Source organism: Gaeumannomyces tritici, assembly GCF_000145635.1.
Source record: "Gaeumannomyces tritici R3-111a-1 unplaced genomic scaffold supercont2.24, whole genome shotgun sequence".
Lineage (NCBI taxonomy): Eukaryota > Fungi > Ascomycota > Sordariomycetes > Magnaporthales > Magnaporthaceae > Gaeumannomyces > Gaeumannomyces tritici.
This window is the reverse complement of record NW_008804568.1, coordinates 1-17119: the sequence shown is the minus strand read 5'-3', so window position 1 is coordinate 17119 and position 17119 is coordinate 1. Positions and strand designations below refer to the sequence as shown.

At 62.8% G+C, this 17119-nt stretch overlaps 9 protein-coding genes across 9 annotated transcripts; 2 read left to right on the top strand and 7 right to left on the bottom strand.

Moving 5' to 3' along the window:
* Positions 1 to 113: 113 nt before the first annotated feature.
* GGTG_13634 (hypothetical protein) lies at positions 114 to 1729 on the bottom strand (the record flags this gene model as incomplete). Its single annotated transcript, XM_009231551.1, has 3 exons — positions 1161 to 1729; positions 909 to 1074; positions 114 to 211 (listed from the first exon to the last, which is right to left on the bottom strand). The coding sequence occupies exons 1-3, from the start codon at positions 1713 to 1715 to the stop codon at positions 114 to 116; spliced, it is 819 nt and encodes a 272-aa protein (XP_009229815.1). The 5' UTR covers positions 1716 to 1729.
* Positions 1730 to 1791: 62 nt separating this feature from the next.
* On the bottom strand, positions 1792 to 2254 carry GGTG_13633 (hypothetical protein; the record flags this gene model as incomplete). The annotated part of the gene is made up of 2 exons (XM_009231550.1): positions 1792 to 1986; positions 2171 to 2254. Coding segments are annotated over 2 exons (279 nt in total), but the record flags the coding sequence as incomplete, so codon positions are not given.
* Positions 2255 to 2328: 74 nt separating this feature from the next.
* Positions 2329 to 5603, top strand: GGTG_13632 (hypothetical protein). Its single transcript, XM_009231549.1, has 2 exons — positions 2329 to 3164; positions 3250 to 5603. Exons 1-2 carry the CDS (start codon positions 2720 to 2722, stop codon positions 4548 to 4550), a joined length of 1746 nt encoding a protein of 581 aa, XP_009229813.1. The 5' UTR covers positions 2329 to 2719; the 3' UTR covers positions 4551 to 5603.
* On the bottom strand, positions 5370 to 6097 carry GGTG_13631 (hypothetical protein; the record flags this gene model as incomplete). Its single annotated transcript, XM_009231548.1, has 2 exons — positions 5641 to 6097; positions 5370 to 5405 (listed from the first exon to the last, which is right to left on the bottom strand). Exons 1-2 carry the CDS (start codon positions 5812 to 5814, stop codon positions 5370 to 5372), a joined length of 210 nt encoding a protein of 69 aa, XP_009229812.1. The 5' UTR covers positions 5815 to 6097.
* Positions 6098 to 6116: 19 nt separating this feature from the next.
* On the bottom strand, positions 6117 to 6612 carry GGTG_13630 (hypothetical protein; the record flags this gene model as incomplete). Its single annotated transcript, XM_009231547.1, has 1 exon — positions 6117 to 6612. One exon carries the CDS (start codon positions 6610 to 6612, stop codon positions 6289 to 6291), a length of 324 nt encoding a protein of 107 aa, XP_009229811.1. The 3' UTR covers positions 6117 to 6288.
* A 1604-nt stretch (positions 6613 to 8216) lies between these two features.
* Positions 8217 to 10286, bottom strand: GGTG_13629 (hypothetical protein; the record flags this gene model as incomplete). The annotated part of the gene is made up of 1 exon (XM_009231546.1): positions 8217 to 10286. The coding sequence occupies exon 1, from the start codon at positions 10194 to 10196 to the stop codon at positions 8217 to 8219; it is 1980 nt and encodes a 659-aa protein (XP_009229810.1). The 5' UTR covers positions 10197 to 10286.
* Positions 10287 to 10929: 643 nt separating this feature from the next.
* Positions 10930 to 14024, bottom strand: GGTG_13628 (neutral alpha-glucosidase ab). The gene has a single exon (XM_009231545.1). It carries the CDS (start codon positions 13584 to 13586, stop codon positions 11010 to 11012), a length of 2577 nt encoding a protein of 858 aa, XP_009229809.1. The 5' UTR covers positions 13587 to 14024; the 3' UTR covers positions 10930 to 11009.
* Positions 14025 to 14148: 124 nt separating this feature from the next.
* GGTG_13627 (allantoate permease) lies at positions 14149 to 16653 on the top strand. The gene is made up of 2 exons (XM_009231544.1): positions 14149 to 14993; positions 15085 to 16653. Exons 1-2 carry the CDS (start codon positions 14752 to 14754, stop codon positions 16484 to 16486), a joined length of 1644 nt encoding a protein of 547 aa, XP_009229808.1. The 5' UTR covers positions 14149 to 14751; the 3' UTR covers positions 16487 to 16653.
* GGTG_13626 (hypothetical protein) lies at positions 16514 to 17119 on the bottom strand. Its single transcript, XM_009231543.1, has one exon. It carries the CDS (start codon positions 17083 to 17085, stop codon positions 16690 to 16692), a length of 396 nt encoding a protein of 131 aa, XP_009229807.1. The 5' UTR covers positions 17086 to 17119; the 3' UTR covers positions 16514 to 16689.

Genomic DNA, 17119 nt, shown 5'->3' with positions numbered 1-17119 from the left:
TACGAAATTTCGTTACCGGAAATTACGAATAACGAAAAAAAAGTAAATCCAAATTACAAACCGGTTATTAATTTAACCGGTACGGATTTGCTTTAAATAACTTTATTTTTTGCTTAATTTAATTTACGCCTTTTACTTTTAATTTTTTTGTGCACCGTGCAAAAAGTGGTGGGCGGCTTATTACCTTTTTCGGCGATACATTGGTTTCTAGCTAATTTGGGTAGGGAAAAGTGTTACAAAAAAAACGTCGAATTGCCCCGAAAACGTCGAATTGCCCCGCCGCACTTTACTCCGGAGGACCGTTAAATTGCAGGCGCTTTTAGCCCGCACGAGTATGGCTGAACGTGGGCAAAAAAAAAAGGAAGAAAAAATCACAAGCAATCCTTTGGTCCAGTCAGGTGGGGATCGCTGCAGGGGGGACATGGGTGTAAAGGAAGAGGCGTGATAAGACAATATATGATCCGCTCCTTCGATATGCATGTCACGATATGAGACTTTTATGCGAGGACTTTAAGGGTTTTCCAGAAGCATGCGAGATGCATCGCCCAGGCCGAGCAACAGCGCATGAACGAGAAAAGTCCTTGGACTCAGGGTCAACATGGCTTGTCCTAGCGGTGCCTATTAGCATCAGCAGCGCTGTCAGACATGAAGCCATAAGCCCGCGGATGCACAAACTGTGTCCCTGGCGAGGTCGGTTGGTAGGCAGCTTGTTCCCGTCGCGGTGAAAACGAGCCGAACGAAGCTCTTAGACCGTCTGGGGGACGTGCCAGGCGGGATATGGGGTCGGCCTGGCCTCTTGTTTTTTTTTATTCTGGCCGAGCTTGTGCCTGGCGCAGCAACAGCAATAAGCGGCAGACGAAAAAAAAAGCAGAAATGGCGGCAGATCGCAGTGGAGTTCGAGTCAGCACCCCTGGGGCAAGACAGTTCAAAAAAGGCATGGTGCTGTGGTGGTGTCCAGTGGGCCGGGTCGCTTGCTGGCACCGGCGCTGAGGACCGGGACCAGGGGAAGTGCTCCGCAGCTTCCGCCAGCGACCGCGAAGGTCGCCTGCTCCACACTCCCGCCTTCTCCCAAGCCTGCGTTTTGTCGTTTTTGTCTGCCTAGACGCTTTGCTGGTTGTGCTGGTGCAGGCTCTCGCTGCCACGCTGCATCCACAACCCACATGCGGTGGAAGAGGCCCCTTGCCGACGCCCCTGCCTGGCCCGTCCCGCGTCGATGGGTGTTGCGACTCGTCTGTGCTGGACGGCGAGACAGGCGGAGGGTCGTCGGGCTTGCTTGTGCTATACATGCTGGAGGTCTGCCGCCCTCGTCCTCGGCCGTCCTTGATTTCCTTGGTGCTCAGCAATAGCAAACATCCATCGACACACCAAAAAACAAAAACATTCTCGCACACACCCACTCGTGACTTGGTGGCCCGCGATTGGCTGCCAGAAGAGCTCGCTTCCCAGCCGACGGACCCGGCCGCAACACGCGCAAGCGCTCGATTGGCCCGTCCCGTTGGCTCGTTGCGTCTGGTCATCTCTGCCGGATCACGTGTGACGACCGTTTTGAGTTTTGGGCTGCCAGTCCAGCCAAACCGGAAGCCTGCAGGAGCAGCAGCAGCCATCGCAGCGCGAAAGCTTTGGTAAAATTTGGAGCCCTTGTCCACCCGCCTGGAGCGCCGTTCCAACCGTGCCGGGCTGCATCTGAACGATTGGACGACCGGGCTTCTTCTCATCTTCTTCGTCGTCTCTTTTTTTCTTTCCCTCCCGCAAAGCATTGGCCGACCAGGTTCGCCGGCCTAAACGACAGACCAGACCGCTTCCGCCCGACCACTCCGTCGTCGCCTGAAGGACAGGAATCCGGCCGGCTGCCCGACCGAGCTGCCAGGTAGTAACAGCAACACGTGGACCAGTGTCGCCTCTCCAGCTCTTCTGCACCCCACGCGCCGCCAGCCGGCCCCAGCAGCTGCCGCAGAGTCGCGCGGGATACTCGCACTTGACGGTCGACTGCACACCGCCGTCACTCGTCAATTGGGCATTTTTGGCTTTCCCCGGGCTGGTCAGAAAAGCCGAGGCGGCCGGGTGCAGCAAGCACGGGTTGCATTCAAGCTTGAGAGCTAGAGGACCTAATCCCTGCGCCTCGGAAAAGCACCAGAACCAGCAGCGAACAGCGTCATCCCAGCAACCCCACCGGCAAGCCCCCAGCAAAACCAGCCAACCGGCACGCAACCAGCACGCAACCGGGCCCACATTTCCACCAACCAGGGCCCGCCATTTTCCCCACCCCACCCTCATCCTCTGCTTGCTTTGCTGGCTGGACGCACACGCACCGCCTGATTGAGTTTCCGTTGGGTTCCAGTTATTCCTGACTGGACCTAGCGTCCCAGTGCTTGCGTTCGATTGATTTATCCATTCGACGCTGCCCCCAGAATCCGCAACCAGCGCCCGCCCAGAATCTTTTTGCTGCTTGCAAAATCCCAGCCGCCGCCTTTATTAGCCCGCAATTGGCAACTACCAACGCCCCGCTGGCCACAACGCTGCTGATCTCCCCGCAACAGCAGCAACAACAAAAAACACACATACACACAACATACTTGACATCTCGACATCACCAACGCGCAACAATCGCTCGAGTCCTCGTTGAACACAGCGGCGTCGATCGCCTACACGTCGCGCGCGCTGCCGTCGTTGATGCCCGCCTAACACGAGCTCTCACACCACGCACAACCACGCAGTCACCATGTCGTCCAGGTTAAAGCCGCTGTTTCTGCCACAGCTTGTCGAGCGCCGCAAGGTGCAGCAGCAGCGCCAGGAAGAGTTTGAGCAGGCCTACATCTACGTCGTCGATAACAACTCCTCCTCCGACATCGCCTCGCCCGTCACTCCCACCTTCTCCCAGCGCGGCGGGCACGTCCGATACTCGAGCTCCACCTCGTCGCTCGACCTCGCCCAGTCCTCGCCGTGTCTATCGGATTCCGTCTCTTCCCCTGTCAGCGCAACCGCCTCACATGCTCCTAGTGTCTCGCCTGTCACCCCCGGCGCACCCGTCAGCAAAACGCCCAAACGGTTACTGCCCGATGTCCAGGAAGACCCACTCGAAAGGGACGATGTTGACGATACCGTGCTGCCGCTCTACGAATCTCCCGACGGTTCTGAGATTCTGGACAACGGCTCCTACTGCCTATGTATGCCACGCCGCGAGCTTGAGCTCACCCCTTGTCTCTCTGTCTTGCCCAGCTTGCTAACATAACGCGCGAACCTCGTCCTCAGGCAGCGAGCCGTGTGACCATGGCAGTGCCAGCCAGCCCAACAGCTTCTCCTCCCCGATTTACGAGGTTGACTACGAGACTGGCTTCATGACCGACAGCGACCTCAGCTCTAGCCCAAACAACGCCAAGAGGCCACGCGGGCGCAGCGGATTTGAGTCGCCCCTGTCTGGCTTCACGGCTCGTCTTAGCAGCCGCCTGCCTAGCCTGTCACGATGGCGGTCGTCCGAGAGGCGAGCCAATGCGCTGAGTCTGAGCATCGGCTCCGACATCACGCTGGAACACCGCCCCTCGCTTTCGATCCACCGCCCGTCGCTCTCCATTGCAACCTCGAGCAGGTCGTCGTCGGTTTCCGGACACGGCCGCCGCCGCACCCTCGACCGAAGCAACGAGCCGCCGCTGCCTTCGACTCCCGCCCTGTCTTTCTACGAAAGCTCTGACAGCATCTCCATTCCCGCCCCTCTCGACATTGCCGCTGCCAATGCCGTCGGCCGTGACCTGGAGCGCGAACGTGGCCAGGCAACGACGCCTCTGCTGCCTCCCCTCATGACCCCGGGCTCTCCGTCGGCTGCGCCCTCGGCTCCGCAGTCGCCTCTTGAATTCCCCAAGATGGAGCCGCACCAGCTTCCCAGTGCCGTGTCGGACCTGGGTTCGCCTCTGTTCTTTCCGTCGCCTGCGCTGAGCACGAGGCCGTCTATATCCTCCTTCCGCCATGGCGCCAGCTCGAGTCTGTCGACTCCCGCGACGATTTATACCCCCGAGATGCCGTCTCCCATGTTTAGCCTCGACCTCCACGACTCGTGGTCCGACCGGCTGGGCCATGCCAACTTCACTGTCCTGCCCAAGCCGTACGTCCCCGAAGAGGTGGATCTCCTGGTTCTGCAGGCTCTGCGGGCCGACTGGGACCAGGCGCGTGTCAACTTCACCAAACACCTGATGCGCACGGGCGAGCACTACGGCACCACATCCAAGACGTACTCGCTGACGGAGGCCAAGTGGGCCGAGGTCGAACAAGAGTGGCGCATCGCTCACGATTCGGTCGTTGACCGCTTCGCCGCCATCTGTAACGGCAACGGCGATGCCTCTGAGGCTCTTCGCTGGCGCCGTCAGCAGGAGGAAGTCTCGCCCTCGACTGTCACGCGCATGATCGATGTCAAGACCAAGTTCCCCGACCTTGGCGACGAGGACATCGTGGGCCCCATGGTGCGCGACGCCGCTGTTGCCCGCAACCTGTCTCCCGCCCGGGAGAGGAGCGCCTGTAAATTCTGGAGGAGCCTTGTGGGCCGTGTTGGGCTTAAGAAATAATCATCGCCCGACAGCAACAAGACAAGCGCTCGCTCACGAACCGACCCACCCATCTTACCCCAAAATCTAAACCACCTAGCACGGCGTTGCGGACGGACCCAAAATCACGGTTGCGCTTTTCCCCTTATTTTCCCCTTATTTTCCCATCTTTCTACCCTGCTATCTTGCGACTCTTTTCGTGCTCGCTTTTGGCGGCGCCTTTTGTTATGATACCACCGGATGTACCGAGACCCGACAAGGACTCCTTTTTTCACGCCTCGACGATAGACTTGATACCTCCTCCATGGCGGCACACTCTTTTCCTGCTCCCCCGCCTGGAGAATATGCTGGAACCATTTTTTGCTTCATTTATCATTTTGTCTTTCCCCTCGGCCAAGCCACAATACCCTCAGGCCACCTACAACGACGACTACGTTGGTTATAACGACTACCACCACGCTCACTGTTACGCTTACTGTTACGCTCATTACCATTTTGATTTACGATCGCATTGCCCTCTTAACGAATGCCGGGCGGCACGCTGCTACGAGCTACTCCATGAACAAATCACCCGCACCCCCATCTGCCCCAACTACACCTACGCTCTTTGCAGGCGCGGGACGCTTTGACGTCACGACTACCTTGATCAGGATTGTCACGGCTTTGTTGCATGTAATATTTTGTCTCTCCCTTTCCCTGTCACCGTTTGAAAAGCCCCCTGCGCCCAGAGCGCGTGCGCGCAAAGTATGATTATTACACGGGATTACTGGCGGATCCCCCTTGTTGTGCTTGAACGCACCGAACTGTACTGCCCCAGTCTCTTAAATCCTTAAATGCCTATTATCCTAAATCCTCCAATGTCTTTTTTTTAAACCCCTATTTACTTCGCTCCCCAGGCTTGGTCAGTGTTGGGGAGAGAAAAAGACATGTATATGTAAAAACAGAAAAAAAAAGAGCCCTGCGCGCCGCGAGCGCCGCCAGCTGGCCTCGAATTTAAAACCAAAGCGTCAAGGGACGCGACATTTCCCCAATATTGGAAGCACCATCTCGTGATTCCTGCCCTGGCATAATGTCTTCGGTTACATGGGCAAATCTGACAACAGGAACAAACCTGCGCAAGCCCCGTCCTGTGGCGCCTCCCGATGAGACTTGTTATAGTGTCCCACTTTTCTCGATGCCTATCGTCGTAGTGGTGCCCTCCGCGTTGCACCCGACATCTTGTCACAGCCCTCCATTCTTTGTCCTTGGCGGGTGCCGACATGGAGGAGGGAGGCAGCGCGGGCATCGCCCGTGCAGGTGGCAGCGGGCCGGGAGCGGGCACGATTGAGGGGGGGTCCAGGCCGCCTGGGCGGGCTGTGTGGGACGGGGGCGCGGGCCTGTGTCACGCCGCGTCGGGTCTATGACTTGCGAGACGGAGGGGAGCCGACGAGGAGGGGAGGACGGTGGCACTGGAGACGTGGGGCACGGCGCCAGGCTGGGAGGGGAGCAGTCTCGACCGCGTCTTTTCTTTCCTTCCCTCCTCCCGAGACCCCGACGGCCGGGCCCTGTGTCTCCAACGAAAAGGGCTCGGTCAAAGGGTGGGGTCATCCACCCCTGCCTATGCCCGGAGGGGGAACGTGTGGTGCGACGACGGGGACACGGGGGCGCGCACGGAGGACGGAGGGATGGATCGATGGAATTGGAGGATAGGAGGGGGCGGAGAGCAGCGCGGTATAACCCGGGCGGGTCCGGGGGATGGGCGAGGCTATTGGGTTAGGCCCTAGCGTCGCGGTAGGAAGCCGAAGCGGCCAAAAAAAAAAAGAGGGAGGGGCCCAGGGGATGGGATGAGTTGTCCATCTCGGCTTGTGCTCTGGCTGGTGGCACCACCCGCAAGCTGAAGTTTACGAGAACGGAGATAAAAAGTAAAATCCTGCTCCTGCTCCGGCTCCGGCTGGTCGGGGGAGGGTGGAGAGGTGCAGTCGGGGAGGGGCTTGGCTGCTGCGTCGATGTCGCACGAGCTGAGGACGGGGCTGTCCATGGCAGGGAGGGGGGCGAGGTACCCTATGGTGGGCTGGTGGAATGTGTGGGAACGCTTCTTTCGCATTTCGCTCGTGTATGTGTGTGTGTGTGTGTGTGTGTGTGTGTGTGTGGGCGGTGCTACCGTCCGAAAAAGGACGACGCGGGGGCTTCGTGTGCTGCTTCTGGTGAGGCGCGGATGGTTCCGATAGGGCTGGCCTCTGCCGCTTGTCCTCCTATTCATGCCTGTTCCACCCACCCGACCCCTCCTTTAGTGGGAGCAATACGGGCCACCCTTGGGCGCTAGGGGTTTAGCACCCCGAGCCTCTCTGCTTTGCTTTGCTTTGCTTTGCTTTGCCGGGCTCGCTGCCCATCGACCTGTGGGGGTGGGGGCGAGCCAACCACGACGAGGGACGAGGCGTGCCAGCACGCGCGCGGGGGGGCACCGCGGTGCAACGCGCAGCATTCAGGTCGCGTTCGCGCGCCGCACGCTGGCCGGCAGGCAAAGGGGGGACGCGGATGGCCGCATGCCTCCATGTGCTCCCCCCGGGGACGTGGCTGACGGCACGAAAAAAAAAAAAAACAACTGCTCGGAAGGGAAGGGGAGAGAATGCTGCAGCTTCCGGGCTTTTTCTCCTAGTCTCCTTGCTGGCACGGCTAGATGCTTCCCAAGCTCGTTTCACGTGGTCCGTTGGCTGGACCCGCGCCGGGGCGATGGGATAGCATGGGGAAGTGCGGGGAGGGTGCAGCAGCAGGCGCAAAAGATTTTTCCATGGGCAGAATCGTTGGTCTAGGCGCACGCGGCGGCCTCTGCGGACCGTGTGTGCTCTGGCCCGCGATTTGTCCCACCGTCGGCGAGCCCTGCATTAGGGCGGGAAGACGGGCTAGCGGTAGGGGCCTGCGGTAGTGTATCGCACCGTGGCCGAGCGGGCCAGAGTGCGCACAGGCTCCGCTAGAGCCGGTAGGAGGGTTGGGTAGCTTGATGGGTCAGGTCACGCCTCGCAAGGATGGTGCCCATGATGGTGGGATGGTGGGCAAGGAGAGGCTTTCTGGCCGTAGGCACAAGCCCTGGCCACGGAAGCTCTTGACGATATTACGCCCGCACATGTCTCGGCGGACGGACGGGCGGGGTGTCCAGGCCCGCCCGTCGAAGCACAGCCCTGTGAGATGCCGTCTCTGTCCCACCCCGAGGTCGTCGGCCGTGTGGCTGGGGCGCTTGGCCTGTTTCTGTTTGCAGCCGCATCGCACAAAGCCGTGGGAAAGGGGAGCTGGAGGAAACAAGGGGCGGCAACGTGTCCGTCCCAAGACGCAGGGTGGCAGGCATCTGGCAAACAAACGCTTTGTTTGGATCCAGTGTTTCCGGGTCGGCACAGTTTAGCGTGTTTGCCCCAAGGAAGGGTCAGAAAGGGTTTTGCGCCACGTCTCGCCTGTTCGCACCATCATTAGGTCTTGGACACGAATACGATGGGTGGACGGACTGTGGCTCACGGGCTCGCGACGGAAGCGTAAACGGACAGGGTGATGCAGGGCAAAGGCGGACGGTAATGCGACGGCGCTACAGATCTGGAGTGACGCGGACACGTGTTGGTTCCCACAGCGTGCCGACCTACACCGACATTGTACGCGGCGGGACAGAATGGTCATCTACCAAGCCTGGGTGCGACAGCTAGGGGACGACACGCACCCCCCCAGTTAGACGGAAAAGTCCACCGAAGCCCACCCCAGGCCGCCGTAAAAGTCGTCGGCGCCGTCCAGGGCCCCCGTCAAAAAGTCGTCGAACCACGTGGCCTCGGTGGTGGGCGACGAGAAGAGTGTAAGCCCCGGGAAGTCCCACTCGAACACGAACTGGTCCGGAACGAAGGACTCGAGGTCCGTTTGCCCGCCCTCTCCGGCTGCCGGAGCTGGCGCCGACGCCGACACCGCCGCCCCGGTGCCAGGAGGGCCAGAGACCGCTGTCACGCCTCTGCCGTCGCTGCCGGCCGCTGCCATCTCTGCAGACACGGGAGGCGGCAGCGGTGGCACGTTCGCTGGTGGGATGCCGTCGCCGCGGCTGGCGTCGGACTGCAGCGCCTGGCTGTACTTTTCGATGCTCACCCTGACCAGGTGCAGGTACATGGCGCCCGTGTTGCTCTTGGCAGTCCCCGCACCCGCACCGCCGCCGCCGCCGCTGTTGGGCCCCACGGACCGGGCGAACTCGGCCAGCAGGGCGCGGCTCTTGGCGACCAGCGCGGCGCGGCCACCCACACCACCACCGCCGTCATCGTCCTCATCGTCGTCGCCGTCCGGCAGGAGCATGTCCAGCTTCAGCAGCAGCAGCAGGCAAAAGGCGTTCTTGGCCCACACAAAATCGGCGGCGTAGCGCAGGTTGGCCAGATACAGGCGCGGCTCCTGCAGCACCACGTCGAGGTGGTCACGCAGCGAGGCCTTGGCCATGAGCAGGACGGCGCGCTGGGCGGGCGTCATGGCACTCACGTCCTCGAGCCCTAGGCAGCGCACGGCCGAGCACATGGCCATGCCGTCGGACCAGAAGCGCTGCACGGCCAGGTTGGGCGCCAGCCAGGGCAGCCGCGCCAGGTGCGGCGCCAGCACGCGCGTCCAGTCGCCGAACCACACGTCGATGTCGATGCGTGCCCCGCGCACCACGTCCATCAGCGCCTCGTCATCGCCGCCGCCGCCGCCGCAGTGCGCGCCGGGGCTGTTGCTGCCACTGCTGTTGCAGTTGCTGCTGCCGCCACCGCTGGACAGCTGGGCCAGCGAGGCCCGGATGCGAGCGCGGATGGCGTTTAGCTCGACCTGCGGGAGCAGGTGGAGGTCCTCGTCCGTAGCCGACTGGGACTCGAGGAGGATGCGGCAGCGGCTGGCGGCGCCGCGGAAGCGCAGCGTGGGGAGGTCGCCGGCGTCGACGTGCATGATGTGGCTCATGACAGCGATGTGGAGCCACGTGCGCGTCTTGCGCATCAGCGCCGCCTCCTCGTCGCCCTCGTCGCCGCCCGCGGCCGAGCTGTCGTCGCGCCGTCCTGCTCCCGGTCCTCCTTTGCCGGCGGCGCAGCCCCTGCTCCTGCGGGAAGCAGACCTTGCGGTGAGCGTGTCGTAGGCCTCGGGGAGGCCCAGGTCTATGGCCATGCGCATGGCGATGACCACGAGGAGTGACCGCTCCGACGCGTAGCAGGCTTTAACCAGCAAGGCCTGTATCGTCTCGACCGAGCATTTGGAGCCTGGGGGCGAGACGCTACCCCGCGTCGGGCTGGGAGCCAGAACGGCAGCGTTGAGCATGCGCTGTGTGTGGAACCCCAGCAGGCGGCAGTGGTGGGAGTCGGGGCCCGACAGGACGCGGCAGCCGACGGAGCAGATGGTGCCAAACAGCAGCGGGCTCCGGCGGCGGACTGAGTCCATGGTGTCGTGGCCTGGATCAAAGACGGGCACGAAGCGGTGGCAGCCCGAGAAGAAGGCGCGGAAGTAAGCCTCGGCATCCTGCGCCGTGATCACGCCGGCGTTGACTAGGTCTGGGGCCGACAGCGTGGCGACCTCGTAGTGAGACTGCTTCCGCCTCTTGGGAGCCCTCGCCGCCGCCGTCTGTCCGCTGCCGCCCTGCAGGCCAAGGGCGCCAAAGCCAATGGTGGCGGCGGACGTGATGGTGGTGACGGTCCCTGGCGATGCGGAGCTGCCACCCATTGGGGTGCTTGTTGGGACCGAGGGAGACGCGATGTCGATGGCACCCACGCTGGCAGGGCCGCCCTGCGGGCGGCTGGATGCTCCATCAACAGCGCCTGCGGGCCAGCCTGGGCTGGAGGTAGGATGTGCCTGGTGTTGAGTGTGGAGCCTTGCTTTAAGAGACTCAATCTCGTCCCTGAGGGACTCGTAGGGATCTGGGGGCCTTTCTGCAAAGACGCAGTCTTTACCGAATGACTTGCAGCGCGAGCAGGGGCGCTGCTCGTCGCATTTCACCTGCGGGGGCGTCAGTCTTGCATCGTGGACGGCATGTCATCTCGACAGGGGGGATCGATGCTACCTTGGATCGGCGGCAAGCAGCACAGGCTCGCTGGATTAGGCGACGTGCATGTTAGGAATCGTTTTGATGCCAGGCACGAGTCTTCTTCGTCTTGTCTGCCTACCGGAATTCTCTTCTTGCGGGGGTTTGGCGTTGGCGCCTCGTCTGGCAGGGCATCTTCCATTGGTCCAAAATTGCAGCTCGGCGGGACTGGCCGATGTTTGGGACGCAGGACCTGCGCCGGTCGGAGAAAGCAGGGGAAAGGCCGGTTTTGAGCACTGAGGGTGCGGCTGAAAACCCCGGTCTGATGAATCCCTCAAACCACAAACCCACCCCACGGAGACCGACCCACTTCTCCATTTCCCCACCATGTCTTCTCCGCATTCTCCGAGAGTTCTGGCACTGTACTGGACACGATCAAATATGCAGTGTGACTTGTTTTATTTTCTCCTTCTAACCGGCTTCTCCTTCATCCACCCATACTACCTGTGGGCGCCTCAGCTTAGCTCGAACCTGGTGCGCCCCCTCTCGTCCACACCGAGCGCCTTGACCGTCCTGCCATCCTCGCTGACCACCTTCCGCTCGTCGCCTGGCGGCAGGATCGCCACCAAAGTTTTCCACGGCGCCACGAAGCCCGACGACTCGTCGCGGTTGAACTTGGTCTTGATCTCGCCCTTGGTAGCCGTGTACTCAAACGTGTACGACGAGATGCGGTTCTTGTGCTGCACCGACACGCCGTCGTCCTCGAGCCACGTGGTCGAGCCCCAGCGCCCGCCCTTGCTGGCGCCCGGCGGCGGGAACAGCTCGACGGCGCGGTAGTCGTCGAGCGGCAGCGACGCCACGTTCTCCTTCTCGCCCGCAGACAGCACCTGCACGTCGCGGCCCACGGGCAGCGCCTTGCCCACCTTGCCCAGCACGGGGATGCCGGCGCCGTGCCACTCGGCGTCAATGTCGACCCACTGGCCCGCCGCCATGTGCTGGTATGGGGCCTTGGTGTTGACGAAGCCCTCGTCGTCGTCCGACGCCTTGGGCAGGTAGACGCGCGCGTGACGCACGCCGGGCTCGTAAACGCCGCCCACCAGCAGCGAGTCTCCCAGCAGGTACTGCGTCTCGCCGTCCTTGAGCACGCGGCTGGTCCACACCTCCGGGTCGGCCTCATAGCCCCAGCCGGTCCAGCGTTGGGGCGGCACGGCCGTGGTGTGGCTCAGCAGGGCGAGCGAGTACAGGTAAGGGATCATGGCGTAGCGGCGCTTGATGGCGTCGCGCACCAGGTGGGTGATGGACGGGTGCATCCACGGCTCGATGACGTCGCCGACCGAGTTGTCCTCGGTGCTCGTCTTGAAGCAGTTGATGGCGAATCGCGGCGAGTGACAGCCCAGCTGCACCCAACGCAGCAGCAGCTCCGGGCTCGGCTGCGGGCCCTCGAACCCGCCAATGTCGTGCCCGTAGCACTGCAGGAGCGACATGCCCGCCGTCAGCGAGATGGCGTTGGCAGCCTTCATCGACTCCCAGCTCGTCGTGTTGTCGCCGCTCCACGAGCTGGCCGCGTACCGCATCGTGCCCGCCGTCGCGCTGCGCGTCAGCACAAACGGCCGTTCGTCCGGCCGCACGGCCAGCAGCGCGTCGTGCGATGCCTTGCCGTGCAGCTCCGTGTGCAGGCCCCGGCCCCAGAGCCCGACATCGGGCCGTGCCTTGAGCGCCTCAGGCACCGCCCCGCCGCTGCCCTCGGCCGCCGTGAGGCCCGGTCGGTCCAGGTTGAGCGCGCACTTCCAGCCGTCGTCGGTGATGGTGTACTCGTTGTTGTCGTTCCAGATGCAGTCGATGCCCTCCTCGGCCAACTTCTTTGTCCCGTTGTACCACCACTCGAAGCCGGCCTTGGACGTGAAGTCGATGTGGCCACCATCGGCGCTTTCGCCGCCGCCGGCGCTCCACAGCTTGGTCACGGCACCCTTGCCCGTGTGCGGGTCCGTGAACAGCGCGCCGGCGTCCTTGAGCATCTGGTAGTCCGGGTGGCTGGCGATGACGTAGGGCTTGACGTTGGCGATGAGCCGCACGCCCAGCCGGTGCTGCTCCTTGATCCAGGCCTCCGGGTCCGGGAAGCGGTGGCGGTTCCAGTTGAAGACGTGGCGCACCTTGTCGACGTGGTAGCCGCTCGACATCTGGTAGGCCGAGCACGGGATGCCGTGCTCCTTCATCTTGAGCGCCAGCTCCACCAGCGCCTGCCCGGCCGGAGGCGAGTCCAGCATGCAGTACTTGTACCCGCCCGAAAGGTAACCCATGGCCCAGCGCGGCACCAACAGCGGGAAGCCGGCTAGCACGGCAGCGTACGTGGTGACGACCTCCTGGAGTGTCTTGCCCACAATGATGTACTGCTCGAGGCCGCCGTGGTCCTGGCGGTAAACCTTGTAGAAGCCCCACATGCCGTCCATCTCGCACCCGACCGAGTACTCGCCGCGCGACTGGCTGGTCGAGAAGGTGGCGACGCACCCGCTGGGCGTAGCGTTGATGAGCAGCGGGATGTGCTTGTACAGCGGGTCGGTGCGGTAGGCGTCGTAGCCGAAGCTGTCCGTGGCCGTTATCTTGAAGCTGCGGCCCGACAGGTCCATGGGCGCCGCCTTCTCTCCGAGGCCGACGTGCAGCGTGTTGCGGTTGTAGCGCGTGTAGTGCGCCACACCGTCGCCGTCGACCGTGTAGCCGCGGTTGGGCACGTCCTGCAGCAGCGGTGCCTTGTCTTCCTGGCCGGCCAGCGACACGTTGAGCAGCGGCGTGTCGCCGCTCCAGTCCAGCTCGACAACGGCGTCGGCCACCTCGATCCTGCGCCGCTTGTTGCCCAGCGACTTGACAGCGACGGTAGCTTGGCCCAGCTGCGGCTCGGCGCGCGTGACCGAGGGCTGCGGTGGCAGCGGGTGGCTGGGCGAGGTGTATGTGGTGCGGAAGACGTTGGGCCGGACGGCCTCGAGGGAGAAGGTGAACGGCAGATCCTTGTCGGCGGATGCTAGCCTGACCGAGGGCGCGCCCGCGTCCTGGGAGGATTCAAGGCTCCATGAGCCGGGGATGCGCTCGTTCTGACCCATTGTGATGTGTGTGCTGTGTTGAGCAGATCAACAAAAAAAGCCCCTGGTCTCGGACTGGGGGATCATACGGACAGAGGGGCGAGGAGGAGGGACGAGGGCTATGCGCGGGGAGCTTTCGCTTTTCAACTCGACTCTCCTGATTTCGGCGCCGCTCGCCGCCCGACTCGCGCGGGGCCCCGTCACTGCGGTCCTCCAGGCTGCCGGACCCTGGTGGGATGCCATGCCTTGGACGCGCATCCCGCTGCGGTGGCTGCCGAATGGCAGGGCGTCACGACAGCCTGTGACCCTCCCGCGGTGCGTCCTTACGTAGCATGTGGTGCGCCGTGACAGGTGCCCCGCGGCCCTGACTCGACGGGTTAGGGAGGGCGGCGGAGATGTGCCAGGGCTGCCGTGGCTGGCCAAAGCTGGGGATTGTGGTCGGACAAAGCAGCCGAAACCCGACGAGCGCACAGTCCGGTTTTCTCCGCACGTGAGCCGCCCAGCTCAGTCAAGGGTGGGCCACCCCGCTTGCCCCACAGCCCGTTATTGGAGCCAATGTCAATGTCGGGGAAATTGAGGGGGGGGGGGGGGGGACCTAGCCGGTGGGGTGGCCTCGGTCTGATTTTCAAGAGTAAAATGGGGATTTGGGTGGCAGCTGAGCCTGGACTTGTTGCTGGCGCTGATTGCTGGCACTTGCTGCTAGCTTGGCTTCCTCAATGTTGGATGGAAGTCGGAGTAAACTACCCCAAGTCCGCTGGCCAGCCACCCCAGTCCCGCCTCGGGCAGCCGACAAGCGACGGCGGCGATGGATGCAACGCTCCTGGTGCCATCTCCGCCTCCACGGCAACCCCGGCCAGTCCCCATGGGGCACACACCAACAGACGTCGCTCCATCAGGTGGATGAGGTCTCGAGTCATTGGCCGTGACCCTGCGGGGACTGAGGAGGAAAAAAATGATCAAGGGTGCGCTCGGCTCCGTCTTTGGGGTTGGAGAATGAGGGATGGGCCCTGCGCGCCGCTACGTACATATACCAGGGACGAACCGGCCGTTCGGGTCGCCTCTTCTGACTGCTGCCCTCATCCCTCTTCCATCGCGGTCGGTGGCCCATTCTGCGTTTGTCGCGACGTAGATCAGAGGCAGAGACAGCAGACACCCTCACCCCCAGGTACAGCAGCCGCAGCCCACCATGGCCGCAGCCGGCACCCCCTCCGACTCGGGCAAAGAGGTCGCGCCCGAGGCCGCCCAGGTCGAGAGCGCCTACGCCAAAGAGGCCAACGATGATGCCATCAGGCCCGCGCCCAAGACCACCAAGGGCCTCGACAAGGCCGAGCAGTTCCTCAAGGAGGCTGGCCGCACCGTTGTGGTCACCCAGGCCAACAACAAGCGCGTTGTGCGCCTCGTCGACATGAGGCTGCTACCAATTCTGCTGTGAGTAGCAAACTTTGGTGTTGGAGAGACTTTGGCACTGGGTGAGACACCGAGTGAGACACTTGGACTAACAACCCGTCGCTCCCCTCAGTGTCGTTTACTGCCTCCAGTCGCTCGACAAGAACACGCTTTCATACGCCGCCGTCTTTGGCCTGATTGAGGACGCCAAGCTTGTCGGCGACCAGTTCTCGTGGCTCGGCTCCGTCGTCTACGTGGCCCAGCTCGTGTTCCAGCCGCTGGTCGCCTACAGCCTGGTCAAGCTGCCCACGGGCAAGTTCATCACCGCCATGGTCTTCTGCTGGGGCGCCGTGCTCTGCGGCATGACGGCCGCCCACAACTTTGGCGGGCTCATGGCCGCGCGCCTGCTCCTCGGCGCCTTCGAGGCCTCGGTCGCCCCGACCTTTGTCGCCATCGTGCAGCAGTGGTACCGCCGCCGCGAGCAGACCAAGCGCAACGCCGCCTGGTACGCCACGCTGGGCGTCGTCAACATCCTCGGCAGCCTGCTCACCTACGGCCTGGGCCACATCGATTCGGACAAGCTGCGCTCGTACCAGATCATCTTCCTCTTCTGCGGCGTGCTCACCGTGGCCTGGTCCGTCGTCATGGCCTTCCTGATGCCCGACTCGCCCATGACGGCCAAGTTCCTCAAGGGCGACGACAAGCTCGTCGCCGTCGAGCGCCTGCGCATGAACCAGCAGGGCATCGGCTCGGGCGTCTGGAAGTGGGACCACGTGTGGGAGTGTATGTACGACCCCAAGACGTGGGTCTGGTTCCTGACCATGCTCGTCATCTCCATCCCCTCGGGCGGCATCTCGACCTTTGGCCCGCTCATCATCGAGTCGTTCGGCTTCGACCGCTTCACCACCATCCTCTTCAACATCCCCTTTGGCGCCATCCAGATGATCGCCACCCTCGGCGGCGCCTGGCTCTCGGACAAGATCAAGATGAAGGGCCCCGTGCTGATGGCGCTGTGCATCTGCCCCATCGCCGGCTGCGCCATCCTGCTCAAGACGGGCCGCGGCAAGGAGGACCAGGCGCTGAACCTGGCCGCCTACTACATCATCTCCTTCTACCCGGGCATCTCGCCCCTCATCTACTCGTGGTCGGGCCAGAACACGGGCGGCGACACCAAGCGCAAGGTCACCACGGCCATGCTCTTCATCGGCTCCAGCGTCGGCAACATCGTCGGCCCGCTGCTGTTCCGCCGCGACGAGAGGCCCGCCTACACGCGCGGCCTCGTCGCCAACCTGGCCATGTTTGTGCTGCTCATCGTGCTCTTTGGCGCCGGCATGCTGCTCATCAAGGTGCTCAACGTGCGCCACGCCCGCCAGCGCGTCGCCCTCGGCAAGCCCGAGCACATTATCGACTACAGCATGGCCGACAGGCGCGACGTCGCCAACGACGACGACGCGCTCAACGACGAGACGGTTGGCGAGAGGGGCTTTGAGGACATCACGGACCTGAAGAACGAGGACTTTGTCTACGTCTACTAGTTTTTTTTTATTGTATATTGTTTGTAGCAACACTGGAACGACGGCACGACGAAGTATTGGTAGAATCGCATCACTAACGTGGGAGCCATATTATTATTGTATACTTGGGTGTTGCAAAGATCACGTTTGTGTCGAGGCACACCCGCCGCCCTTGAGGTTGAATGGTCCCCCAAAACGTGAGAGCCGTGACTTGTCCCTAGAGTTTACAAGGGCCCCGCAAGCTTGGCCCAGACCTCGAGCAGCACCTGGATGGCCATGCACGTTGCGGCCGCCTCGCGCACCGTTCTGCCGAGGGTCCACCGCCGACCGCCGCCGTCGACGCGCCGCACCATGGGCAATCCCGCGACAAAGTAGGCCGCGTAGCCCAGCGAGCCCCAGCCCAGCATGCGCGCGCGGTCGCGGTACCAAAAGTACCGGGCCAGGCCGTCGGTGGCCATGAAGAAGGTCTCGGCGTAGGCGACGGCGTACGACGCGGCCAAGATGGCGAGCGCGCGGCTGGCGGCCGAGTCCCGCCGTGGCAGCAGGGCGCGGACGGCGCGCTCTGCGCGCTGCAGGACCGCAAAGTAGGTCATGAAGTAGGCGTGCGTCAGCGGGTACATGAACAGCGGCACGCGCTGCCGGCCGTGGCCGTGG

Bases quoted from the DNA above. Each gene is read 5' to 3' on its own strand.
- GGTG_13632 (XM_009231549.1), top strand. From the start codon at position 2,720: ATGTCGTCCAGGTTAAAGCCGCTGTTTCTGCCACAGCTTGTCGAGCGC. The intron at 3,165-3,249 runs GTATGCCACGCC...CCTCGTCCTCAG, and splicing joins CAACGGCTCCTACTGCCTAT to GCAGCGAGCCGTGTGACCAT.
- GGTG_13628 (XM_009231545.1), bottom strand. From the start codon at position 13,586: ATGGGTCAGAACGAGCGCATCCCCGGCTCATGGAGCCTTGAATCCTCC.
- GGTG_13627 (XM_009231544.1), top strand. From the start codon at position 14,752: ATGGCCGCAGCCGGCACCCCCTCCGACTCGGGCAAAGAGGTCGCGCCC. The intron at 14,994-15,084 runs GTGAGTAGCAAA...CGCTCCCCTCAG, and splicing joins AGGCTGCTACCAATTCTGCT to TGTCGTTTACTGCCTCCAGT.
- GGTG_13626 (XM_009231543.1), bottom strand. From the start codon at position 17,085: ATGTACCCGCTGACGCACGCCTACTTCATGACCTACTTTGCGGTCCTG.